General features: G+C 34.7%; 1 protein-coding gene across 5 annotated transcripts in view; it reads left to right on the forward strand.

Moving 5' to 3' along the window:
• The window catches only part of IFT88 (intraflagellar transport 88), a 122,936-nt gene that overhangs the window by 10,832 nt on the left and 95,435 nt on the right, over positions 1–16,669 (forward strand). For 3 of the 5 annotated variants that reach the window (XM_072611677.1, XM_072611680.1, XM_072611682.1), the window contains exons 3-9: positions 4,951–5,013; positions 6,041–6,097; positions 7,547–7,600; positions 8,263–8,326; positions 11,605–11,674; positions 13,199–13,289; positions 14,990–15,094. In XM_072611677.1, coding sequence (XP_072467778.1) covers positions 4,951–5,013; positions 6,041–6,097; positions 7,547–7,600; positions 8,263–8,326; positions 11,605–11,674; positions 13,199–13,289; positions 14,990–15,094 — 504 coding nt within the window. The remainder of the gene's footprint in view (positions 1–4,950; positions 5,014–6,040; positions 6,098–7,546; positions 7,601–8,262; positions 8,327–11,604; positions 11,675–13,198; positions 13,290–14,989; positions 15,095–16,669) is intronic. The other 2 variants (XM_072611678.1, XM_072611681.1) reach the window with 1 other exon arrangement.

Below are 16,669 nucleotides of genomic sequence, written 5' to 3' on the forward strand. Positions count from 1 at the left end.
GGTTAATAATCTTACTTTATCCTAGTCAAGTTTCTCAGAAGAGGATTGCTGATAAAGGGAGCACAAACTCCTACAGCATTCCCTAATTCTCTCAGGGACCAGTGAGAAGGAGAGGCAAGTACCCCTTTGTCTCCAGGGGTCAGTTGAGACAGGCACAATTTGTGCTTCCTCTAAATCCCCCCAAGCATTGATGGGGACTGATCAAGGCACGGACAGCATTTCAACTTGTACATTCAAACCTAAGGTTCCCCCCAAGCCTCAATGGGGGCTAGTTGAGGCACAGACCGTGTTTGTGCATTCAAGCCTAAGGGTTCCCCATTCACTATCTAGTGACTACCTGTTTTATAGACCAATAGACAAAGAAGGCATATTACCAGCAATAACCTCACAAATTTACATAACCCCATCGCTGTATCTCACTGCACAGCTGCCGTGGATGTTTATATTATTTACCATTATATAACTATGCACAAGGGTGGTGGAAATGTTTTGAACCATACCTGTGAGAATTTGTATCTAGTACCTTGGAACCAGAGGTTGTTATGGCTATGGATCCTGGGAAACTGAACTCTGAGAAATAATGACAAAAATTCACTTTACACACACTAAAATCCACCTTACTTACACTAAAATTCAACTTCCATATACCCAATGAGTTGTCAAGTCCAGTTGATTCTACATTCATAATATATTTCACATATAACTCTCTCCTCTGACATTGTACCTACCGTGATGCAGGCCCTCACCACCACACACCTCCACTATTACAGTGGACTCTTTTGATTGGTCATCCAGCCTCAAGCTTCTCCCTACTCAGTTGTCAAATTGATTTTCCTAAAATACAATCTTCCCCACCCCCACCCACCCTCATTCATTAAACTCCAGCGGCTCCCAATTATCTCCAGAATAATATAAAATCTTGTAGTTGGCTTTTAAAGTCCTTTATAAACTGACTCCTTCCTACCTTTCCAAGGCTTTTTATTTCTTACTCTCCTGCATATTCTCTACAATCCAGTGACCCTGGCCTCCTTGCACACACAATCTATTTTCCAACTTCATGCTTTTTCACTGACTATCCCCATGCCTGAACTAAGTCTCCCTTCTCAAGTCCACATCCCAGCTTCCTTGACTTCCTTCAAGTCTCAGTTAAAACCCCACCTTCTGCAAGGAGCCTCTCTACATCCCTCTTAATAACAGTAGTGTCTCCTCTCTGATTACTGCCTCCAGTTTATCCTGCTTGTACATAGTTGCTTGTTATGTTGTTTCCCTTGTAAACCTGTGAGTTCCTTGAGAGTAGAGGGGTTTTTGTTGTTGCTTTTTTGATTGTTTTTCTTTGTATCTTTAGGCCTCAGCATAGTGTAGGCACACAAAAAATACTAGTTAACTGACTGAAAAATAAAGAAAATAAACTGTCCATCAATTCAGCAAATGCCTGCTATGTACAAACTATTCTGATTACTGTGGTTAAAATGGCATAGACCCTCCCCTCAAGGGGGTCTAATGGTGGGGAGAGGAAAAACATACTCAGATGACTGGTACAGCAGAGTGTGATAATCACACAAAAGAGATATGCTGTGAAAAGTTTTTAAAGTATGATGTCACCTTTATTTGGAGTGAGGGCCTTTTAAGCGTTCCATTTCAGGCATTGGGGATAATGTGAGCTAAGGTATAGAGACAGAAAGAGAGGTAAAGAATCATTGAATTTGGCTGTAATTGTGGAGTAAAAATTAAGGAGTACATTGAAATTCAGCTGGAAGGTAAGTTATGGAGGGCCTTGAATTTCAAGTATAGAAAGTTTTATTTTATTTAGTAGTCAGTGGAGAGCCACTGAAGATTCCTGAGTAGGAGAGTGATATTATAACAGCAATATATTAGAAAAAAAATTTAAGAAATTGTATGAAGATTAGATTGGAGAGGGGAATAGAGTAGGAGTACTCTTAAGAGAGGCTATTAAGTTAATCTCAGTGAGAAAAGATGAAGTCAGGGAGCATTTATTAAGTGCTTACTATGTGACACAAACTGTGAAAAGCACTGAGAATACAAAGACAAAACGAAATAGTGCCTGCCCTCGAAGAACTTCTATTTAGCCTATCCAGGCAGGCAATATGTACGTATACATATATATATAATGAAGTTGGGAGGTATCTTAATTTGAAATCTCACCCAGAGAACTCTTTTGAGTGCTATACAATCTCTGAGTGATTTGTAAGTCTAAGCCTGCAAAATCTTCTTAGATACTGATATCCTGAACCACTGAGAAGTGAATAATGGAGCAAAATTTAATTAGGTTCAACAAACTTGTGTCAAGCAAGGAATTGTTCCGGTCTGACAAACATCAAAGAATGGCATAGTCTTTCTCCTTATGGAGCTTCTGAAGGAGATAGGAAAGTTAATTTGCTTTTTAGATTATCAGAGCCAAAAGTTAATGTCTGTAGTGAACATCAACATAATTTAGAAATTCTTAAATCTCTTTGTTCTGCAGTTCCACAGCTTTTAGAGATTTCTGAAAAGTGGTTTCTTTCTGAAATAAAATGTTGTTTATAAGAATTGGGAGGGAAGTTACACTAAAAAAAACCCCAGTAAGCATGGTATATGTGAAAAAAAATAAACTCTAAAGACTATTAAAATAGTGTACTCTTAAGTTGTTATTGATTGGTTTATTCTGTTTAATTGGTTTATTGATACATGTTTTTCTGCCTCAGCCCTGAGGAAGATTAGTGAAGCTCTTCTCTGATTAGTGTTTTACATAGGTTGATTGCTAGCACCAAGAAATTAAGTGGGATAACAGGATGGGAAAATGTGTTTAGTAATTCTTCCTGAATTGTCATATCTTTGCAATGTGGTATAAAGTCCCCAGACATAAGAATAAAGTGAAGTATTAGGACATCAGGTAACTACATTTAAATAGAAGTATAAATAGAAGCACAAGAGTCAGCCATTTGAAAGCCAAATAGGAATTTATGGATTATCCACATCTGTACTTTCTCCATTAGTGAATATTGGAATATTAGAAAGTTGTCTTACACTCTGTTATTTAAAATCTAAATGCCTTACATTCCATAGAAAATAAAGTTACTTTCCTAATATAATTTCATATATCTTACTTAGTAAAATTTAATTAATTAACCAAAGAAAATTTTTCTTGTGACAGAAGCATCAGGCTATGGGAATTTCCATCATTTTTGTTATTTTATGTTTTTTCCTAAACATTAGTAAATATCTACATAATTTATGACACAATTTGTAGACAGTATTGGCTGGAAGCAGGAATACTGGTGGCAATTATGCAAAAAGAGGAGAAGCAAGAAGAGAGATACTAAAATTCAAATAGTGACTATTTGATTCATCTTAAACTTTATGTGCAGAGCTTAATAACTTTTTATAACCTATATATAAGCTGGTTTACAAATCTAAACACTAAATTCTGTGGAACATAAGGTAACTTTTTTAAAACAACGTAATGTATCCTCAATAAAATTTAATTAAAAGAATGAACAGAAAGAATTATCTAAATTTTTTCTGTGATAAACATCAGACCAATTATTGGAATTTTTATGTTAATATTTTTTTTTGTATCCTTTGCCTAGCCATTTGTAAAGAAAGAATAAAAGATAAATGAATAGATAGAAGATAGATAGATCATTAGGTTGATAAATAGTTCATTCAGTAAACTTACTGTGTGCTAGGCCCTGTGCTAAGCACTGGAGATAAAAATACAAGCAGAAAGATATTCCCTGCCCCCAAGGAGCTTACATTCAAGTGGGAGAAAAACATATAAAAGGGAGTTGAAATGGGGAGGGGACAGGAATTTACCTGGGTACAGGCAATGTGGAAGAGGGATCCTAGGCTTCATGGCCTGGGCTGGGTTTGAAGAGAGAAGAAAGGCTAGCTGGGTGCTTTTCCCTTAGGGACAAGAGGTTCTGAGAAGAACTCCACAAGAGGTGGAAGAACCCTCTAGGTCTGAAGGTGTTACTTGCTTGAGAAGAAGGCCTGTGGGGCAGAGTTGGAGAGGTTATCTGGAGCTTCCTGGCTGCATCTAGGTACAGGAGACCCCAAAACTCTTCCTGCACTTTTAAGCTTAAGGAGCTTAAAAGCTGTGTGAAACTAAGACTTCGGGGGCACTCTGTATCTATATGTCTGTGATCCTCCAAGATCAAAAAAAGGATAGGATGGAGAAAGGAATACCCATGAGTATATAAAGGTCAAGGAGAAAAGAGAATCAGGCAGGCATTCATTAATGTTCAAATGTTAGAAAAGTTACATTATATTTTATGGTTCACTGAGAACCATAAAATTCTGTTGTGTTTTTTTTTTAATGAAGGAAATGCATGTAAGTAATGAAATCATCTTTTAAAACATTCTAACCTAGTATTTTAGCAAACGCACATTCATCTTTATCTTCAGATTTTGAAAAGTTGGTAATAATTGACATTTATTTACATTATACTAATAAGGTTTGCAAAGCGCTTTACACAAATATTCTCATTAAATTAACACAACAATTTGGCTACATAGATAATACAAGCACTTTATCCCTATTTTACAGATAAGGATCTGAGAACTTAAGCAACTTGCCCAATGTCATAATGTAAATGTCACAGTTGAATCTAGGTCTAGTGACTCCAAGCTGAGCAGTCTTTCCCCAAAATACCACATTAGACAGTATGGAAAGATGCATTTTTATTTTTTACTTTCTTTAAGCAATCAGGAAATGTTTATTGAGAGGACTAGAACAAGCTGAAGCTATAAAAATGATAGTAAGAAAACCTGAATATAATAATAGGATTAAGGATGTTGTATGTGTCAGTAATAGGAAATGGTTAGATGGGTACGGTAAGCGAGATTATGGAAGGTTTTGAAAGAAAGAGAGTTTTAGATAGGCAATTAAATTTTACCCCTTCTCAATTCCTAATTCATGTTAAACGCTAAACATATACATTTTAATTTTAGGAATTGGAAAATGATACAGCATTTCAGCAGGCTGTGAGAACTAGTCATGGCAGAAGACCTCCAGTAAGTAAATTTTGTTATACAGGAAATTGAAGGATTTATTTACATGCTTGCAAATAGAGACACTTTTACAAAACAGACAGAGATTAGTTTAAACCACTAATTGTTTGAAATATGCTTTATTTTTCAAATTTTGCTAATCATTTGAGCTATTAGTAGAGAATAATGTGATGATTTAATTCCTGAAGTTAGTGAGAGATTACATACCAAAGCATAATTCCATTGTACTAAACTGAATGATCCCATGGATCCCATCATCAGCCTGGAAGAGTTCATGTATTTTCACCAGAACATAACTCACATCAATTCCTCATTCACAATCAACAGCACATCTTCATAAATCAGAACCAGAAGCAGTTGATAGAGAAGGGCATAGAATTGTTCAAAAGTGGAACAGATTGACCACAGAATGTAATGTAAAGGTTCCCCTTTACCTGTTCATTTTTGTCTAACTTTTCATGACCCCATTTGAGTTTTGGGATTTTTTTTTGGAGTGGTTTGTCATTTCCTTTTCCAGCTTATTTTACAGATGAGGAACTAAGGCAAATAGAGTTAAGAGTTAAGTTTAGGTCACATAGCTTTTAAGTGTCTGAGGTCAGATTTGAACCCAGGTCTAACTGACTCTAGGCTCAGTCTTCTATCCACTGAGCCACCTAGCTGCACTTCTCCCTCTAATAGAAGTCCTCAAATGAAGGCCTGATGATTATTTAGCAGGACACTGTAGAAATTTATTCCTAGCTAGGAATAGATTGATCTAGTCCTCTGAGGAAACTTCAAACTCTGAGATTTTGTGATTCTCTGAATCCCAAATGAGAGAGTGATCTGCCTCTACTCTTGTTTTATGATTGTACTTGAGCACCTAAAAAGTATAATTTTTAAGAAATTAGCCATGTATGAACTCTTGTACATAATATAAAAAAGTCCTTATTCATGATCCTCTCTTTTCCATTTCCTTGACAGATTCTGTTTTCCTAGCTTATAAAAACACATTAATTCAATAAATTACTTTATTTTTTCTTTTTTCCTCAAGATAACTGCCAAAATACCCAACACAGCAGCAACTCGACCGATAGCCACTGGATATGGGGTCAGTTTTATTTCAATGAAGCTATTAAGTGGACTTTTTCCTCTTTAAACCCTTACAGGTTTAAGCATAGACTTTACCAATGGAGATTATTCTTCTGTCCTTAAAAGCATCATGAGCACTCAAAGACATTTTTCCAATGTACAGTTGTACTCCCTCCATCAGTTTTCTGTATTATGTGCCCTTCAGCTAATTTGGCAAGTTGTCAAAACGTCAAGTATGATCAATTCCCTATGTTGAGTGTGTATTTATTATTAGTTTTCCTTCACTTCCTGCGGTCACAGAATTTACCCTTTGACTTTTCTAGACTATTATACTCAAACCCAGTATAGATTTCATTCTTTTATTTTATATGGATGTTTGATTTTTACCTTATGAATGTTAGAGCATTTTGAATGAGAGTCACCTAAGAAGTACTAAATGTAAAAGCAAAATACAGAGAAGGTGTCCCAGAACTACATATTTGTGTCTTGTTTATGTGCAAGAGCATTAGAAGTGCTATATGAGACCAGAAAAGAGATATAAATTATACACTGATACACCTTGGCAACATGACCCAAATTATTAGTTATCTGTATGTTCCTATCCTACATGTGATGTATAGAGTATGTAAAATTGTCCAAGATTTGAGAAAAAAATGTTAGATTGACCTAATGGCATTCTGGACTCCTGTGAGTCCCTTTCTTGGTTGTAAAATTGAAGAGATCTGTAGACACAGTATAGGATAATGAGAATAGCTGATATTTGTACAGTACTTAAAAGTTTTCAAAGCTTCTTTCATACTTTTATCTCATTTCATCCTCATGGCAACACTGATGTGGGCACTAGAGGCATTTTCTCAGTTCTACAAGTGAGGAAATGAAGGTTCAGAGAAATTGTTTGCCCATGAAGATCACTAACTCCTATATTAGCTTTTTCTTTTGGTAAATGAGTAACCATGATACAGAACCATGAATCTTGTAATATATGGTATGTTATTATTAGTCAAATTGATTAGGCATCATGCACAGGATCCTAGAGCTGGCTTGGGTTTTGGTGCTTTTTTTGATGGTACACATGGAATAACAACTTACACTGATATCATGCTATATAAAGTTTTCTTGTAAGAATCTCTAACTTTGGGTACTATAAATATTATCATCCTCATTTTACAGAACAGGAAACAGATTTAGAAAAGTGAAGTTAATTATGTTAGGATACATACTTAGCAAGTATCAGAGCCATGGTCTGAACCCACATCTTCTGACTACAAGCTTATTGAAGTTTCCACTATACCATGTTTTTTATCATGGTTGAGAGTGATTTGAAATTAGCCTGAGCCAGAATGATGAAGGAAGTGGAATTTGGTACTTTTTAAATTATCATTATAGTCCTCACTACTGTGAGTAAACAAGGGTTAGAGGTAAATGTTTTCAGAATCATTTAAACTAACTGAATTTTTCTGTTTGCCAGTCTAAAACATCACTGACATCATCTTTGGGGAGGCCAATGACAGGGGCCATTCAGGTAACTTGAGATTTGTTTATTCTGTTGCTTTCTTTTAAAGTACCTAGAATAATGCCAGTAAAGTTTTTCTTTTCATGATAATTTTAAATTATTAGTTTTTGAACAAAATATTACTTCTATAATAAGCTTAATTCTCTAATCTGTGGGTTAGAGATTTGACTGGTATAAATTTGTGAGGGAGAGATCCTCATGTAAATCCTTAGAGTTATATGAGGAAGATACTTTCCCTTATATTTTCTTTCAAGTTGCTAGACAATTTAATACAGTGTTCAGAAATAAAACCCAATTTGAGGGTTGGGCACAGGACCAGTAGTATGCTGGCATGGTAATCTCCAGGACACACTGTCCCTTTGCTGCCTTTGTCAAGTTTTCTGTGTAAATTTCAGAGCCTTGTAGGAAGCCATAATAAACACTAACTACCAAGTAATAGGTAAAGTGAATTTTCTAGTTAAATAGAGAGTGAATAAGAATTTGATGAAAGTAAGAGCAGGCTTTTCTCTTTGGCTGCAGAGGTGGCTAGTGAAGCACAATGAGAGAATTAGATCGACAATTACTAAAATTCAGATAGTCAACATTTGATTCATCTTAACTTTTAAATAGTTTAACATAAGATCAATCTTTTGTTTGTAAAATCATCTTATAATGGTTTTTATTAATTTAAGGATGGAGTTGCTCGTCCTATGACAGCAGTGAGGGCAGCTGGTTTCACAAAAGCAGCTTTAAGAGGTTTGTTATATCATCTAATTAATTTTTTCTAGTTTTCATATTGTTTGTATATATGTATTCCTCTATGGTGCATATGTATATATGTGTGTATCTATATAAACATGTATATTAAACAATACATATACATGTAAACACATACTCAAAATACTCCAATGGATCTGTGATCTCTTGTTGTAGGCATTCTCTTCAGATTATAACCCCTCCATGCCTGCCCATCTTGTGATGCTCTTGTTCATATCCTCCTATAAATTGACCTTGAAGATCAGCCTAATGTGCTGGGGTCTTTCCTTGCTTTCTCATGATGTTGCAAAGTTACCAGTGGAGAATGTAGACTATCACTGTCTCTTTTCTGTGACTAGCCTGTCTTTTTGCTATGTTTTTTCTGGAGGGCATCTTTTACACTTCTCCTTTGTAATTCTTTTTTGTGGTATTTGTTATAGCCTTCTCCTACCCTCTGTAGTTCTCTCCATTGCCCTTTGTGTGATGATCAAGTTCTGGTTTTTTTGGACATCGTAGGATTCTATTACAGCCATATGATAACTTGTTCTTTAAAAATCATGTAGAATTCACCTCTAAATTTGGCTCTGTTCTGTGTCTTTCTTACAAAGAAATTCTTTTTTTCAAAATTTTAAATGTTTATTTATTTTTAGTTTTCAACATTCATTTCTAAAAATTTTGAGTTCCAAATTTTCTCCCCATCTCTCCCCTCCCTCACCCTGTAATGCCTGGCATTCTGATTACCCCTTCCCTCAATGTGCCCTCCCTTTTCTCACACCCCTCCCTTCCCTTATCCCCATCTTCTCTCTTTTCTTGTAGGGCAAAATAGATTTCTATACCCCATTACCTGTATTTCTTATTTCCCACTTGTATGCAAAAACGTTTCTCATCATTCATCCCTGATACTTTGAGTTCCAACTTCTCTCCCTTCCTCTCTCCCCACCCATCTCCACTGAGAAGGCAAGCAAGTCAATATAAGCTATACATGTGTAGTTGTGCAAAAGACTTCCATAATAATCATGTTGTGTAAGACTCACTATATTTCCCTCCATCCTATCCTGCTCCCTGTTTATTCTACTCTCTCTTTTGACCTTGTCCTTCCCCATAAGTGTTTACTTCTACTTATTCCCTTCTCCCATTTGCCCTTCCTTCTTTCATTGGCCTCACCCTAGTTATTCCCTTCTCCCCTACTTTCCTGTAGTGTAATGTAGATTTTCATACCAAATTGAGTATGTTATTCCCTCCTTAAGTCAAATGTGAAGAAAATAAGCTTCACTTTTTCCCTCTCACCTCCTCCCTTTTCTCCTCCATTGAATAAGCTTATTCTTGCCTGTTTTATGAATGATAATTTACCCTATTCCATTTCTCCCTTTCTCCTCCCAATATATTCCTCTCTCTTTACTTTTATTTTTTATAGATAACATCCCTTCTTATTCAACTCACCCTGTGCTCTCTGTGTATATATATATATATATATATATATATATATATATATATATGTATATGTATATAAAAACACACACACACACGCGCGCAATATCCCTTAATGTAGAAGCTTCCAGATCCTGTATTATCCTGATTGTATTTCCACAATACTCAAATTGTTTCTTTCTAGCTGCTTGCAATACTTTCTCCTTCACCTAGGAACTCTGGAATTTGGCTACAATATTCCTAGGAATTTCTCTTTTTGAATCTCTTTCCGGAGGTGATCGGTGGATTCTTTCAGTATTTATTTTGCTCTCTGGTTCTAGAATATCAAGGCAATTTTCCTTGATAATTTCATGAAAGATGATGTCTAGGCTCTTTTTTTCATCATGGCTTTCAGATAGTCCCATAATTTTTAAATTGTCTCTCCAGGATCTGTTTTCCAGATCAGTTGTTTTTCCGATGAAATATTTCACATTATCTTCTATTTTTTCATTCTTTTGGTTTTGTTTTGTAATTTCGTGGTTTCTCATAAAGTCATTAGCTTCCATCTGCTCCATTCTAATTTTTAAGGAACTATTTTCTTCAGTGAGCTTTTGAACCTCCTTTTCCATTTGGCTAATTCTGCTCTTTAAAGCATTCTTCTCCTCATTGACTTTTTGGGCCTCTTTTGCCATTTGAGTTAATCTATTTTTTAAGGTGTTAATTTCTTCAGCATTTTTTTGGATCTCCTTTATCAAGCTGTTGACTTGCTTTTCATGATTTTCTTGCATCGCTCTCATTTCTTTTCCCAATTTTTCCTTCACCTCTTTTACTTGATTTTCAAAATCTTTTTTGAGCTCTTCCGTGGCCTGAGACCACTGCATATTTGTTTTGGAGATTTTGCATGCAGAAGCCTTGACTTTTAGGTCTTCCTCTGAAGACCTAAATTGTTCCTCCTCATCGGAAAGGATGGAAGAAAATACTTGCTTACCAAGAAAGTAACCTTCTATTGTCTTATTCTTTTCCCCTTTTTTGGGCATTTTCCCAGCCACTTACTTGACTTCTGAGTTCTTTGTCAGGGCTGAGCTCAGGGCTGAGATTCAGATCAGCTGCTCAATTCCTCCAGGGGCTCTAGGCATAGGGAAGAGGATCCAGACTGTGCTCCCCTCTCCTGGGTGATGGAGCTCTCCCACTGACCCTTGAAGCTTTCTGTGGTATTTGTGGGTTGAGCAATCTGGGAACTGCTGCTGCTGCTGGTTCCCTGAAGTCTGTTCAGGATCCTGTCCTTGCCATGTCCTTGGGCTGCGCTCTGTGCTTCCTGGGCTCAAAAGAAATTCTTTAAGGTCCTGTTTGATTTCTTCTAGGATTGATCTGTTTAGTTTTTTGGTTACTTTTGGTATTTTATTCTTTTTGAAGATAAATACTAGTTCTTTTCAAATATCATATTTATTGGCATAGAATTGTACTTCATGATCTTTGATAATTTTTTTTGCCTTTATGATTATTCACCCTTTTTTCTCTTTATTTGGTGATTTTAGTTTATTCTATTCTTAAAATAATTGTTGGCTATTCATAATTTTTCTTGGTATTTAAAAAAAAGTTAGCACATTATATCTTTATATCTTAACTTTTTTTAAAACCCACAAAATACATGCTGTATTTTATGGACTCCTTTTGTCTATATCCTAAAAATAGAGTATAAATATGAAGAAATTCAAAATATTTGTTATTTATGAATTTTATATTCACATAGCAACTAGAAAAATTAAGTAACTTATCCCATGATGTTATTCTGGAGACCTAAATCCTAATTTATTTTTGGATCTATTATGATGAATTGCAAATTTAATGCAGATTTTCCAATTTCTCCTCAGGTTCTGCTTTTGACCCTCTTGGTCAGGCCAGAGGCCCTGCTCCTCCATTAGAAGCAAAAAATGAAGACAGGTATGTAGTTTGTTTTGTTATTGTTTTTAGTTGGAATGGCTTTTAAAAAATATATGTATGCTGTATAAGTATTTTTAAAATCAACATCAGTATAATATTCATAACAGAGTCTCTGTTTATTGGAACTTAAGTAAACTCACCTAAGAATAATATTCATATGTGTGCTGGGTGATACATTTTTTAGACATTTCAATTTTTTTGAGTACTGGTATCAACTTCCTTTGAAGTCCAGGTGACTTAAATGATGTTATAAATATGAAATGATGATTTTAAAAATGCTTTTTGAAAAATATGGTCAAACCATAACCTACACATTTCAGGTTGTCAGACTAATATTAAAAAGTAAATTTTCTTATAACACTAACTAATTTTTATGGTAATCTATAGAGAGAGACAAAAAGCTAAAAAAAATTTCTTGAATCTGATATGGATTCAAGATTTGATTGTCAATAATCTATATTTCTAGCAGACTTTTTAAAAATTGCTATACTTAAAACCCTGAAAGATTTTGATTGTACAATAAATAGAATGTTTTTTGATTAATAGAATTTTTTTTGACCAATAACTTTAAGATGCTTCTGTAGAAAGAGAGACTCTATTGTGTTTTCCATTTGATAACATTTTGTTTCTTCTGAGAATAAGGACAATTCTTTATCTTCATTTAAGTATTACATTTTTCTGGCCATCTGTAGAATAGACTAGTTGTTCACAAGGTCTTCAAAACATTCTTGTACATTTTTAAAATTCCAACTTTCCTACAAGTAGCATGCAAAAATGAATTTATTAAAGTCTTTAGGACAGTGGGAATAGTTTACACTGCTAAACTTTAAAATAACTGCTATGCATCATGATACAGTCCTCAACTACTTGTAAATTAATTTTGCGTTGAATATCATAACTGTAAAGTTTATTAGAGAACATGATTTAATTGATTAAATTGCATTTTTAACAACTCTCTTTTAAAAAAAAAAGTCCTTTTGGCATTACCAGGTGGTTGATCTGCCAGTCCATTCATTTGGGAAAACTTCATTTAGGAGTTGTTATACAGAGTGTGATAACATAGTAGTCTTGTCTTGCTTAAAGAAGATGATATTGGAAAGAGTTAATTTTGTTATTTTGAGGAAATGACTTTGAAATGAGACAGCTATCACAGTTATCTTGTTGATTCTAGCCTTTTTAGATTAGGATTTTGTACTCTTGGAACCTGTCTCTTGCAATTCCTTTATGCAGTTAGAAATTTAACTTCACATGTAGCTTTTCTCTGGTAATGAATGTTTTGAAATTTTTTCTAATAAATGACATGGACTTCAATTCTGCTTGTCTAAAGATATAACTTTTTTGTTTATAGTGGCTGTTTTTTCATTTGTCACAGGATCTAAAATGAGAATAAATTGTGTATAATTGTGTAATGGTAATGCAGTTTTATTAAATTTTCACAAAGATAGTGTTAAAATCTATCAAATACTAATTAATATATTGGATAATTTAATACTTTAAATAATAGCTTGTAAAATTTAATTTCAGTCCAGAAGAAAAGATTAGACAATTAGAAAAAAAAGTAAATGAGTTGGTAGAAGAAAGCTGTATTGCCAACAGTTGTGGAGACTTAAAATTGGTAAGTTTATTGACTCATAGGAATTAAGATTATGTAATTTATGAGAACATAGACAGAATACTGTTCCTTTACTTTAAAATGAAGCTTTTGACTTCCCATATTGGATTGTAAATCTTTCTCTTAGGCTGTGATATTAAGACTAATTTGGTCAGTTTATCAAGACGTTTAAGAATTTTTTTCTTCATTGTCTGACTGGATTTAATGCTTTAGTGAAGACAAAGCCTTATGTACTTGCTTTCTTAAACCTAAAAGGAACTACTGTTGCCTTTTTTGTTGGTTGTTGGTCTGCCTGTTTGTCTCTGTTTCTGATGCCTAATCTTTCACAACTCTACTATCTCATTTCTGGTTGTATCTCAAGTCATTATTAAACATTTATTCTTTTAGTAAATGAAATTTTTGATTCTGTGAAACTATGAATAGTCTTCATGGATTCTCTCTGCTTTTATTTCTACTGTTTTCTGCTTTTATAATGGCCATCATTTTACGAGCTACAGAAGCAGCTAATAAAGTTTGCAAAACCTGTGGACTTTCATTTTCAGTTTTAAGGAAACATTTAAGTGATTTTAGTAGTTTAATCACTTTCCTCCTTAATCACAAACAGTTTGTGGTTGTGAAAGCAAATTCAGTTATTTGTTTACTATTAAAATGAAATGCATTTATTGGATGACATAAAAAGCACTAAATTAAGAATTGGTATCCCTGGATTCTAGTCATTTAACTTCTCTCAAATTGTTTCTTCATCTGTAAAATGAAGAACTTTGGTTAACATCAGAGCTCTCCCTTCTAGAATTCAGTGATTCTCAGAAATCCATTTTCTTGTAGCTTCTGCCCATTGATGGTTTTTCTGGAATCAGACAAAGTAAGTCTCTTTCATTTGACAGCCTTTCAAATTTTAATATGATTTATTGTGTCCTTCCCCTGTTATTCTTTCCCCCACCACCATTTTCTCTATATCACCCTTAATTCCTTTAGCTTTTCTTTCTATATAACGGTTTTCATCTCCTAATGATGCTAGATGCTGTTTTCCAGATGTGCTTCAGTTTGTTACACTTGAGTTTAAAATGTAGTGTCCCAAATTAAACAGTTTTCTAAGTTTCTAAGCTTCTAAGTCTGACTGGCATAGAATACAATGAAATTATTACCTCCCTTGTTCTGAGTGCTACTACTCATTTTAAACCTTCAGTCAACAAAAACCTCAGATCTTTTCTACATGAATTTAGGCTGTCTCTGTCCCCTCATGTTGTGTTTATGCAATTGATTTTTTGAACCAAGGGTAGGAGATTACATTTATCCACAGTAAATAAACTTTATCTTGTTTGATTTAGCCCATAATTCTACCTTGTTACAATCTTTTTGGATGCTGACTCATTAATCCAACATATAAACTACCCTTTACAACTTTATGTCACCCTGAAATTGTACCAGAACAGGGCTTCTGTTATGTTGGTCCTAGTCACGCGCTGACTTGTCATCATTTTCTTTGCTTTAAAAATATTTGCAAATTCAATTAGTTATGTTATTAAGAAAGTATATTGTTTGTTTCTCTACTTAAAAATTGGTGACTTGAACTACAAGCTGTGTGAGTTTTTGTGTCTTGAGGAAAATTGTTGACACTTTATAAGCTCCTGTGCAAAATCATGTAGTCATTATGTATAACTTGCTCAAAGTTCAAAAACAGTTCATAAATCATGTGATTTAAGGCGCTAGAAAAAGCAAAAGATGCAGGAAGAAAAGAGAGAGTACTGGTGAGACAACGTGAACAAGTGACAACTCCTGAAAACATCAACTTGGATTTAACTTACTCAGTAAGTGCTGAAATATCTGTGAAGTCAAATTGTTATCTGTATTGTTTATGGATTACAGTGCAGGCATAATTCACTCAACTTTGTTTTATCAGTTCTATGGAAAAGATAATGTTAAATGAAGCAATGTTATATAAGAAAGTTAGCTCAGATCAGAGTTGACTGTCTATTTCAAGTCTAAGGCCAGATGTGAGTGGGGTTTTGAAACATTATTGTAAGATTGGTTTAATGTATTAACAACATTGTTGCAAAATAACAATCAAGACTATTACATGAGGTGTTCCTGTACTGGCAAGCAATAGTAAACAAAAGGTAAGTAAAATAGGCTGTGTAAGGGATGGAGAAAAGATGGAACCACCTGACTGCCAGCACACTTGCTTCTTGTTCTAAGTGGATTTTCCCAAAAGTGTGTATGCCATTGTTGGAAATTACTTTCTGGCACTAAACATAGTTTTCGTATCTTAAGAAATTTGAGAAAATGAATAATTTTGAAGAGTTACTGAAAATATTGCCTTTTTGTTATGTCTTATTTTTAGTGTGTCCTGTTCAACTTAACAGACACTTAAGTGCCTACATATAAGGCACTGGAAATACAAAGACAACACAAGGAACTTATATTTTACTATGGAGGGAGGGCTGGGAGTGGAGATTGCAACATGTACACAAACAAAGACAAGATAATTAGAGAAGGTAGAGAATATTATAAATGGGAGGAATGAGGCTTCACAGAAGAGGTGGATCTGAGTTGAGCCTTGAAGGAAGTTAGAGATTCTGAGTAGAAGTGAAGAAGAAGCACTTTCTAGACAGTCCATTCCAAGTGTGAAAAGAAGAAATTCAATGGGATGCCAAGTTTAGGGAATGGGTAATGGATCAGATTGGCTGGAATATAGAACTGACAAGAATAATATGGAATAAGTCTGCAACGGTAAATGAGAACCATATTGTAGAGGTTTGTATTTTATACTAAGGAGTTTGTATTTTATCCAGTAGGTGATAAGAATGATTTGTTTTTTTAATAAGGAGATGACATTGGTCAGACCTGTGTTTGAGGGATATTAATTTGATGGCTATATAGAGAAAATCCTTTGTTGGAGAAGAAGTTAGACATAGACAGACCAATTAGGAGACTATTGTAATAGTACAGACCAGAGGTAATGAAGATCTGAACTAAGGTGGAGGCTGAGTGCAGAGTGGACAGATGTGCAAATGTTGGCAAGGTAGAGTTTACAAGACTTGACAACTGATTGAGCAGGGAGAGAGAGGGAAAAATTAAGGATGGATCCAAGGTTAGCAATCTGGGAGGATGATAGTACTCCCAAAAGAAATGGTAAAGTTTGGAGGAGGTTTGAGGCCTTGGGGGAAAAGATGAGTTCTATCTTGGACATGCCTCTGAGTCATCCTGGTAGAGATATACAGAAGGTGTTTGATGATGGAGTAGTGAGTAGGGAGGCAAAGGGGGGAGACGGAAGCATAAGAAGTTACAATAAGAGAAGAACTTAAGATTTAAATCATGGAGATATCATGGTTATGATGATGGTGAAACCTAAGATGTGAATAACCCTATGTGTGGCTGTGGTG

The sequence above is a fragment of the Notamacropus eugenii genome, chromosome 5 (assembly GCF_028372415.1).
Source record: "Notamacropus eugenii isolate mMacEug1 chromosome 5, mMacEug1.pri_v2, whole genome shotgun sequence".
In the NCBI taxonomy this organism is placed as follows: Eukaryota; Metazoa; Chordata; class Mammalia; order Diprotodontia; family Macropodidae; genus Notamacropus; species Notamacropus eugenii.